Here is an 11012-nt window from a genome sequence, read left to right on the forward strand (position 1 = left end):
GGGTCCTTATGCCCCAGTTTAGTGACGGGGACACTAGACTGTAAACAGGCACCGTCTTTCAGATGAGACGTAAAACCAAGGTCCCGACTCTCTGTGGTCATTAAAAATCCCGGGGTGTTTCTCGAAACGAGTAGGGGTGTGACCCTGGTATCCTGGCCACATTTCCCATTGGCCCTTTACCAGTTGTGGCCTCCTGATCACCCCCCTCTCTGAGCTGGCCTCATCACTCTGCTCTCCTCCCCACTGAGAGCTGGTGTGTGGGGAGAGTTCTGGCGCACTATGGCTGCCGTCGCATCATCCAGGTGGGGCTGCACACTGGTGGTGGTGGAGGGGATCCCCATTACCTGTAAAACGCTGTGAGTGGAGTGTCCAGAAAAGAGCTATATAAGTGTAAGAAATTATTATTATTATTAAGACAGAATGAGTCTGAACTTCACTGAGTAAGGAAGGATTAACGCACTCTGAGGTGGAAATGATCCAGGCCAGACGGAACGAGTCTGAACTTCACTGAGGAAGGATAAAGACCGTCTGAAGTAGAATTCATCCAGGCCAGACTGAACAAGTGTGAACTTCACTGAGTAACTGAGTAAGGAAGGATTAACACACTCTGAAGTGGAACTTATCCAGGCCATACTAAACGAGTCTGAACATCCTCTGAGTAAGGATTAATGTGCCCTGGAGAGCAGATGATCCAGACCAGAGGGAACGAGCCTTCATCTCCATTGAGTAAGAATGGATTATCGTAATCTGAAGTGAAACGGATCCAATGCAGATTTAACTCATCCAAATTTTCTCCGAGTAAAAAGGGATTAAGACACTTGAAGTGGAATTGTTCCAGGCCAGGCTGACTGACCTCAAGATGGAATTGAGCCAAATCAGAATAGAAAACCCAGAAATGGAATGAAGACAAACCAGAATAGGAAAGCTTGAACTGGGATTGAGTCTAACTGGAAGGGAATTAAGCCAAGCCTGAATCTGAACTGAGCCAAGCCCAATGAGAAAGCCTGATCTTGAATCGAGTTCTTGAATCGAGGAACTGCAGTCCTGATTTCTCAGACTGGTTAGTAAACCTGGGTAACAGAATAAATCCCTTGACATTATAGGAAAAAAATACAAATGTCAAATTAAGCACAAAATTGTGAGCTTTGTGAAAGTACTGTAAGGTGCTATGCTGTTGCAGACTCGTATTCGAGTTCCCACGAACAGCGAGGCGATGCGGCCCTTCCTGCTCACTAGTCCCTGTACTGGCTGATGCACTGTGATGCAAGAGTGAGTAAGTACAGGTCGTGCAGCAGCCGTGTCACCACAGAAGGGTCCCAGTGTGACCTGCAGGCAGAGTTAACGAGCAGTGTTCGTGAGCAGAACCGCCTCAGAGCCGGGAGCACTATTCCTTTCGGATTAGAAGAGATGGATTCGCAAGCCCGCCTGTTTACAGTGTCATCATAATAATAATACTGTCCCTTGTGACGGTGTGTAGTGGGTGGCGCCGCGGCAAGGGGACAGGAGCACCGGTGTAACACAACAAGAGTGAAAAAAATGCAACAAAAAGGCAAAAAGAAAGAGTACCGCTGGCTGTGCTGCGTTACCGCCGGGCTGGGCCGACCCTGTCCAGCGGGGTCCGGCCTGGGACACAAACAGAGCCTCTCGCACGGCGCCGACCAGGCTGGGCCGACCCTGTTCACCGGGGGTCCAGTCTGGTGAGCAGGAGGGCCCGCGAGGTCAAGACACCCCCAGAACTGAGGGCGCGACAGAACTGCGTGTGCGTGCCTGCCCCAGCGGCAGAGCATGATGGGACGGGCAACAGCAAAAAGAAAACCTTAGGTGGGTGAACCCCCCCCTTCCGGGGATGGCCCTGCTCGTCCCCTCGGGGGTGTCCAGTGTGCCTTTATAGGACCCGCCCAGCGGGGGCTCACTGGCTGGAAGCCAGGACAGCTGGGACTACAGAGGCGAGGCATTGCCCTTCTACCAGGGCTCCGCCTCCACACTGGACACGCCCCCTGCGTAAGGCCACACCCTGTTTCTATATAGCGCCTTCCTGGACCCTCCTCTCCCGGCGCTGTCCAGTACTGAGGACCCCCTCCACCCCCCCCCAGTGTGATGATGCTCCAGTCCGCTCACACACTCCAGCTCTCAGTGGGGAGGAGAGCAGAGTGATGAGGCCAGTTCAGAGAGGGGGGTGATCAGGAGGCCATGACTGGTAAAGACCAGGGGGAGTCTGTCCAGGACACTGGGGTCGCACCCCTACATTCCGGTCACCGGCAGGCTCGGGAATCGCAGAACCCCACATCTGAAATTACAGTCGCAGTCCCCCTGTCCCTCAGGAGAGGAAAGATCACACTGGAGTGAGGTCGGAGTAAATGCTAAGCTGGTGCTGAGCCCGGACAGTAGGGCTAGCAGCTCCTTTCTCCTTTCCCCTGTAGCACTCAGACAGACATCTTTTTGTAAAAAAGCCGTCGATATTTTATTCTGTGACATTATGAAGAAAACAGCGCACACTTTCCTGGGAAGGCCTGCTTCAGCTGCGCATCCTCATGAAGATCCAACATACAACTTGTATTTGTATTTACAACGGGACGACAGACACTGGTCAATAAATACAAAGTTCACAACCATTCACAAACATCAGTGCAATAGTGTTACTGTGATCGAACAGTCCGAACAGACTTCACCAGGCTGCCCTTTCGGTCATGCCATCACAAGAGGGCTTAACAGACGGACCTCCTCTGGAAGATAGAGGCCAGCCCCCATGAAAGATGTTGCTTTGTTTACCACAGAGCACACCCCTGATCTCTTCTTCGCCCTCAGTGATACACCGAGTCGTACCTTGACTCTTTCACACAGGGACATACTGATGAACACAGGAACTGATACACAGAGTGACACACTGACACTCGGACTCCTTAACTGACCTTTAAACTGACACTCTGGCTCCTTAACTGAATCTTAAACTGACTCTCTGACTCCTTAACTGACCCTTAAACTGACTCTCTGACTCCTTTACTGACCCTCTGACTCCTTAACTGACCCTTAAACTGACACTCTGACTCCTTAACTGACCCTTAAACTGACACTCTGACTCCTTAACTGACCCTTAAACTGACACTTTGACTCCTTAACTGACCCTCTGACTCCTTAACTGTCCCTTAAACTGACACTTTGACTCCTTAACTGACTCTTTAACTGATTCTCTGACTCCTTAACTGACCCTTAAACTGACCCTCTGACTCCTTAACTGACCCTTAAACTGACTCTCTGACTCCTTAACTGACCCTTAAACTGACCCTCTGACTCCTTAACTGACTTTGACTCTGACTCTTTAACTGACAATCTGACTCTTTAACTGACAATCTGACTCTTTAACTGACATGCTGCCTGACTCCCTCACACAGCGAGAGACGCCGGCTGGCTCTCCGGACCCCCACAAAAGTGACACCCACCCCCTCCCCCTTCCGGGGGGCTCCCATACTCTCTACCAGCAACGCCGCAAAACAAGCTCGTTTCCTGCCCCCCTCCTCCGCGGCCCTCCCCTCACTCCCTCCCTTCATCCTTCCCCTCCTTCTCCCCCTCCTTTCCCTCCTTCTCCCCCTCCTCCTCCCCCTCCTTCTCCCCCTCCTCCCCCTTCCCCTGCTCCCCGGCCGGGCCGGCGCAGACGGCCGCCAGGCGCACCGAGCCGCCCTCCTCCCCGCCGGGGTCCCGGGAGGCGTTGCGCGACTTCTTGAGGGAGGCGTTGTCGGAGGAGGTGCCGTCCAGCAGCCGGGCCACGAAGTCGAGGCCGGCCGAGCGGATGAAGGCGCTGCCGGCGAAGGCGTACAGCACCGGGTTCACGCTGCTGCTGAGGAAGGCGAGGGCGGTGACCAGCGGGCGGGCGCGGTGGGCGGCCGCCGACAGCCCCGCCGCCCCCGCCAGCACGCCCGCCACCTGCAGCACGTTGACGGCGTGGTAGGGCGCCCAGAAGAGGGCGAAGCTGGCCAGGATGAGGGCGATGAGGCGGCCGGAGCGGCGCCGGCTGCGCCGCCGCCAGCGCCGCTGGAATCCGCCGCCGCCGGCGCCGGCCAGCTGGCGGGAGATGCGGCAGTAGCTGAAGGCCATGGCGCCGAAGGGCAGCAGGAAGGAGGCCGCGGTCTCCAGCGTGTACTGGAAGACCAGGTGGCCGGGGCCCGGGTGGTGCGGCTCACAGGAGCGCTGGCCCCGCCCGCCGCCCGCCCGCCGGTAGAACAGCATGGGCACGGACAGCACCAGCGCCGCCGCCCAGATGCCCAGCGCCACCCGGCCGGCCCGGGACTTGGTGCGCACCTTCTGGGACAGGAAGGGCCGCGAGACGCCCAGCAGGCGGTCCAGGCTCATGCCGCCGATGAGCAGCACGCTGGCGTACATGTTGACGCAGCAGGCGTAGTGCAGGCAGCGGCAGGTGGCGTCGCCGAACTCCCAGTCCAGGCCGGCCGCCAGGTAGCGCAGGAAGAAGGGGGCGGTGAGCAGCACGGCGGCGTCGGCGCAGGCCAGGTGCAGCAGCAGCAGGGAGGTGACGGAGCGCCGGCGCAGGCGGCACAGCACCGTCCACACCACGAACAGGTTGCCCGGCACGCCCAGCGCCATGGCCGCCAGCAGCAGCGCCATGCCCAGCCACGCCGCGCCCGCCGCCGGGGGGGGCGGCGCCAGGGAGGAGTTGGAGGAGTTGAGAGGGTCCGGGCTGGCGACGGGGGGTGGGGTCGAGAGGAGGAGGGCGGCGGCCATCGGTCTCCCTGCCTCCCTGTCGCTCGTCTCGAAGCGGGGGGGCGGAGGGGGGGGGGGGCTGCTTCTCCTGCCTGACCTGTGGGAGAGCAGAGGCAGAAGGGTAGAGGGGAGACAGGCAGGAGACACACAGACAGGCAGGAGACACACAGACAGACGGACAGACAGACACACCCATAGACAGACAGGAGACAGACAGACAGGAGACAGGCACACAGACAGACAGGAGACAGACAGAAGACAGATGGACAGACAGACACACCCATAGACAGACAGGAGACAGATGGACAGACAGGAGACACTCAGACAGACAGACAGGAGACAGACAGACAGGAGACTTGCAGACAGACACACAGACAGACGGGCGAACCCACAGACAGACGGGCGAACCCACAGACAGACAGACAGGAGACTTTCAGACAGACAGACGGGCGAACCCACAGACAGACGGGCGAACCCACAGACAGACGGGCGAACCCCCAGACAGACAGACGGGCGAACCCACAGACAGACGGGCGAACCCACAGACAGGCCGAGGAGCCGCGCCAGCTGCACCGCGCCACGCAGACTTCACTCAGACTAGCACAGTAACCCCTCCCTGCTCGCTGCTCTCTTCCCGCTGGTGCCCGCCCGGCCCTCTGCCCCCTCGCCCCTCGCCCGCAGGCCGACAGGAAGCCGCAGCAGCTGCGCTAACGCACCCGTCTGCCGTCTGGGCCTCGCTGCTCCGCGCTGCGTGTGTGCGTCCGTGCGTGTGCGTGTGCGTGCGTCCGTGCGCGTGCGTCCGTGCGCGCGTGTCGGTTCTTCTTCTCCTCGTCAGGTCTCGCTCACAGTGAGAGGAGTCGAGACTCAGCGTCCTTCACGCGCCCTGGGGGACAGACAGAGACAGAGAGAGGAGAGAGGAGAGATAAGAGAGAGGAGACACAGGAGAGACAGGAGACAGGAGAGAGAGCAGAGAGGAGACTGGAAAGAGGAGAGACCAGAGAGAGGAGACACAGGAGAGACAGGAGACAGGAGACAGGAGAGAGAGGAAAGAGGAGAGACCAGAGAGAGAAGAGAGAGGAGACTGGAGAGAAGAGAGACCAGAGAGAGGAGACACAGGAGAGACAGGAGACAGGAGACAGAGCAGAGAGGAGACTGGAAAGAGGAGAGATCCGAGAGAGGAGACACAGGAGAGACAGGAGACAGGAGAGAGAAGAGAGGAGAGAGAGGACAGAGGTGACAGGAGAGAGGAGAGAGAAGAGAGGAGAGAGAGGACAGAGGTGACAGGAGAGGAGAGAGAGAGAAGACAAGAGAGACAGGAAAGAGAAGAGAGACAGAAGACAGGAGAGAGAGGAGAGAGAAGAAAGGAAAGACAGGAGAGAGAGAAGAGAGGAGACAGGAGAGAGGAGAGTGACAGGAGTTAGAGGAGAGACAGGAGACACACACGCTCTCTTACACTGACCGGGCTTGCGGGTGTGGCGGCAGGCCGGACCCGAGAGTGAAGCGGCGTCAAGGGGCGGCGAGCCGGAGAGGAGAGCGGGCGACAGGAAGACGGCGCTGCGCTGCGCCGCGCGGCCCGTAGCGAGTGCCCAGGATGCGGTGTCGAAAGAGCAGGAGGAAGCGAGGATGGCGCGCGGGCGGGGGGGGAGCGGCTCTCGAGATCTGCGCCGTCCTCCCCTCGCCGGCGGCTGCTGCTGTTTCCACACCGGCCTTTCTCAATACGGGACTGCCCCCCCCGCCGCCGCCCCCCGTGCGCTGTGCCTCCCGCCGCCGCCCCCCGTGCGCTGTGCCTCCCTCTCCCTGCCCTCGGCTCGTGCCCGGCGCGCTGCGCGGGTTCAGGGAGTGCCCTCGCGGATCTCGAGGACGGGACGGTCTCGCTACTAAAATCGCTTCCCTTGAAAACACAGAACAACCCGCTGCGCTCCGGCGGGAGCCCAGAGAGGAGAGGAGCCCCTCGCCCCGGCCTGCGGGCTGAACCGCGGGTCTCACAGATCACCTGCCCGCTGGAGCGGCAGCAGCGGAGCACGACGAGTGAACTACACGATACTGTTCTAGAGGCTTCTAACCTCGTCACTAATCGCTGGAAAAGCACGATCCCAGCCCGTGGCGAAGGGACTCGTTGAAACATTTATATCTATCAGCCCCCCAGCAGTGCCGCTCGCCCCTGCACACTGTCACACTGCGAAGATCGGGGGCAGAGTCGCCGGAAGTGACCTCACTCGCCCCGTGGCCGCGGCCGCGAGGGGCCGTTTCGCACGAGCAGCAGCAGATTTCAACATCGCGAGGAGACGCGCTCGCGGCCCCGGGCCCCTCGAGGCCGCAGGAAGCTCTCTCCGGCCGTCGAGCGCCGCGCGCGCTCTCGTCCTCCCGGAAACTCCTCCCGATCCGATTGGCGCTGACCCCTCTTTCTAGCACATATGGGAGAGCCGGGGCCTCCGAAGAGCAGCCTTCGCCCGAGCTGAGAGGGTCTGGGATGATCCCCAGAGCTCATCCCCCTGCGTCCTCCTGAGAGGAGCCAGGGTACCGGCTTCAACAACGTGGCTGGGCAGCTTGTTCCCCACCCCCGCCACCCTCTGTGTAAAGAAGAGCCTCCTGTCCTGACTGGAGGAGCTCACCCAGCTGTGTCTGGAGAGAAGCCAGGGTATCGGCTTCAACAACGTGGCTGGGCAGCTTGTTCCCCACCCCCACCACCCTCTGTGTACAGAAGAGCCTCCTGTCCTGACTGGAGGAGCTCACCCAGCTGTGTCTGGAGGGAAGCCAGGGTATCGGCTTCAACAACAGGGCTGGGCAGCTTGTTCCCCACCCCCACCCCCCTCTGTGTAAAGAAGAGCCTCCTGTCCTGACTGGAGGAGCTCACCCAGCTGTGTCTGGAGAGAAGCCAGGGTATCGGCTTCAACAACAGGGCTGGGCAGCTTGTTCCCCACCCCCACCCCCCTCTGTGTAAAGAAGAGCCTCCTGTCCTGACTGGAGGAGCTCACCCAGCTGTGTCTGGAGAGAAGCCAGGGTATCGGCTTCAACAACAAGGCTGGGCAGCTTGTTCCCCACCCCCACCCCCCTCTGCGTAAAGAAGGGCCTCCTGTCCTGACTGGAGGAGCTCACCTAGCTGTGTCTGGAGAGGAGCCAGGGTATCGGTAACCTCCAGTTTACATCACAAAATAGAGGACTTCTGCAGGTCGGGTCTGAGATTCAGAACGAGCCCTCCTGGGAGGTGAAGTGGCCCTGTGACCCTGGACACAAGGAGGACCGTAGCCCAGTAGAAATCCGCCTCTCGGCTCAGAGGCGGTTCTGCTCACAAACACTGCTCGTTAACTCTGCCTGCAGGTCACGCTGGGACACGTCTGTGGTGACACGGCTGCTGCACGACCTGTGCTTACTCACTCTTGCATCACAGTGCATCAGCCAGTACAGGGACTAGTGAGCAGGAAGGGCCGCCTTAAGTCACAATTCTTGCCAACTGCCCGTGGGGAGACCAGGGGTTGGTAACAACATGGCGCCACTCACAGCTCCTGTTTCGCGCTTCGTCTGGGGGGGGGGGGTTGTCCAGGTTTCCAGGTTTCATCTAGGACCCCAGTGGATTCGCCTCGTCGCCCGGCGCTGATGACGCTCTGAGAGATCGGGCTGCCGTTGCTCTCTGAAGAGTGCTGATTTGCTCGTTTGGAAAGGGAGATGAGAATCTCCACACACACTGCGGATTCGCCAGCGTGACTGCAGACACCCCCACTCGCAGGAGAAGGTGGGGCCCCCTCTGGTCACCCCGTCCTGTCAGCTGCTGGATCAGTGTGTCCTTCAAGGCACAACAGGGTCGGGGCTCCCTGGACTGACTGGGGACCCCTGGACTGACGTGACAGGGGTCTCCCCAGGACCAGAGACCTCTGGCCTGGACTGGGGACCCCTGGGCTGACAGGACTAGGGTCTCCCCAACACCAGAGACCCCTGGACTGGACTGGACTGGACTGGGACCTGCCCAGGACTGGAGACTTTTATTTTCTTTTTTACAAATACATCCAGAATAAAAAAAGGAGAAAGAACTACCCAGCCTTATACCCGGTGTACCGGAACCAGCCGGTATGCCCAGATCCTGAAATACACGTTCGTACACCTGGACTGCGGGCCGTGTTCCTCAGGAGACAGCTAGCGCTGTGACGTTGTGAGAGATGGGGGGGGTTGTCCTGGGGGCGAAGACTCCCGATTGGGTGCCAATGTCATCTTGCCGTCTTGGGCAACAGCCACGACCACAGCCGCTTGCAGGTACGGTATGTGCATCGCTGGCAGGCCTGGGGCCGCGCGGAGCAGGAAATGACAAACACGGCTGAAATTCTTCCTTCGGCTTGCGGAGTTTCCCTGCTTGCATCACCCTGGAGCTCAGTCCTCTAAAACGGGGAACTGCCGTTGTCGTTCATCTGCCTTCCTCATCATCTTTATCATTATCATCCTCATCACTAATCCACCAGAGGTGACACTACTCTCACACTCACCCTGAACACACCAGCACACACACAGTCACACCTGACTGTACTGTAGACACTACTAGTGTCACTGCTGTCCCTCTCCTCTCACACTCACCCTGGACTCACCAGCACACACACACTGTCACACCTGACTGTACTGTAGACACTACTAGTGTCACTGCTGTCCCTCTCCTCTCACACTCACCCTGAACTCACCAACACACACTGTCACACCTGACTGTACTGTAGACACTACTAGTGTCACTGCTGTCCCTCTCCTCTCACACTCACCCTGGACTCACCAGCACACACACACTGTCACACCTGACTGTACAGTAGACACTACGAGTGTCACTGCTGTCCCTCTCCTCTCACGCTCACCCTGGACTCACTAGCACAACGTTCAGAGAATCACAATTACCGTTTCTCTCTGTTGCTCGAGCACAATGTTGGAAACAGTATTTGCATAATCAGAATGGTCACACAGCTCCCAGAACTGAAACGTGTTGGCCAAATGACAAAAAAAAAATCACAAAAAAATCACACAAAACTTTAGATAAGTTGCACAAAAGCAAACAACGCAATCGAACCAGTGATGAATACAGTAGCTCTTTGCAGCAGTCTCTTCAGACACCATCTTCAGAAAGACGTACAGCCGGGGCAGCACGTTATGTTACTGCGATAATCCCGTCACTGATAGTGTAACCATATGAAAGCGGGAATATTTCAGTCGCGCTCAGCAGGCGTAAACGGATGTATTCGCATTCTCAGAACTGACACTGGAGAGGAAGAATCGGAGGTGGAAGGGTTTGATGTCCCGGTGATAACGTGTGGAAAAAAGTGACTGTAATTCTACTGTACAGTATGCACCGCACAGCCTGTAGTGAGCAGACACGCGCCGTTGCTGTAAAAAGAAAACCCCACGGCCAGCGCTGCTGGACGCCAGGTCTTGTGCGCTCACCTGTACCACACGGGACGGCGCCCCCAGCAGTGCGTCGTGGGAAATCCCCCCCGGCAGGCCCGAGCCGCCCCTGGCGATCCGTGTCTTCCCAGCATGCAGGAGCCTTTGGTCACGGGGAGGTTTATCGCCGACCTGCGCTCGCCGGGACAAGGAGACGTCCTCGACAGGGCGAAGGGACGGAGAGCGAGGGAGGACGGAACACCGCAGACGTGCGTGGGCGGACTTCAGTCCACTCTCCCACTTCCCAGGAGGGGACATTGTCCCCTGTAGCCCCCTCGTTCGGACTGTGGGCCCCCCAGCCTCCTGACGCTCTGCAGGCGAGACACGTTTTTCAATAGAGAAAAGAGGAGGGGTGTGACCCCAGTGTCCTGGACAGACTCCCCCTGGTCTTTACCAGTCATGGCCTCCTGATCACCCCCCTCTCTGAACTGGCCTCATCACTCTGCTCTCCTCCCCACTGAGAGCTGGAGTGTGTGAGCGGACTGGAGCATCATCACACTGGGGGGGTGGAGGGGATCCCCAGTACTGGACAGCGCTGGGAGAGGAGGGTCCAGGACAGAGCTGTAGAAGTGTGAGGAACTATCATGAATGATATAGTGACGTTACTAGAACAGCAGGGTGCACGATCAGGCCGTGGGGTATGGTCAGGTCCAGCTGTACTGATGTGGCCAGGAACGCCACCTCTGGAGACCAGCGCGCAGGCAGTCACAGTCGCAGCTCTTGCTTCACTGTGCCGAACAGCCACAACCGCCCACACACACACACCTGCGGCACCCCACTTCCTTCTCCTCTTCTCAGGGGGCGGCAAGCAGAGCTGGCCCTCTCTCGGGGGGTGGGGGGGGGGCGGGACAAGGCGTCCGCTGCTGGGAGGGGAGGCTGCGGTCTCTGACGAGGGG

General features: G+C 58.7%; 1 protein-coding gene across 3 annotated transcripts; it reads right to left on the bottom strand.

Moving 5' to 3' along the window:
• Positions 1 to 2436: 2436 nt before the first annotated feature.
• Positions 2437 to 6468, bottom strand: LOC148660333 (leukotriene B4 receptor 1-like). Of its 3 annotated transcripts, none has more exons than XM_088634205.1 (3): positions 6170 to 6468; positions 5427 to 5593; positions 2437 to 4807 (listed from the first exon to the last, which is right to left on the bottom strand). In XM_088634205.1, exon 3 carries the CDS (start codon positions 4729 to 4731, stop codon positions 3529 to 3531), a length of 1203 nt encoding a protein of 400 aa, XP_088490331.1. In that variant the 5' UTR covers positions 4732 to 4807; positions 5427 to 5593; positions 6170 to 6468; the 3' UTR covers positions 2437 to 3528. The 3 variants fall into 3 exon arrangements, with proteins under 3 accessions (XP_088490331.1, XP_088490332.1, XP_088490333.1); XM_088634206.1 differs by having other exon boundaries at positions 6164 to 6468; XM_088634207.1 differs by lacking the exons at positions 5427 to 5593; positions 6170 to 6468 and adding an exon at positions 5254 to 5393.
• Positions 6469 to 11012: the final 4544 nt, after the last annotated feature.

This window comes from Lepisosteus platostomus, chromosome 6, assembly GCF_059453375.1.
Source record: "Lepisosteus platostomus isolate fLepPlt1 chromosome 6, fLepPlt1.hap1, whole genome shotgun sequence".
Lineage (NCBI taxonomy): Eukaryota > Metazoa > Chordata > Actinopteri > Semionotiformes > Lepisosteidae > Lepisosteus > Lepisosteus platostomus.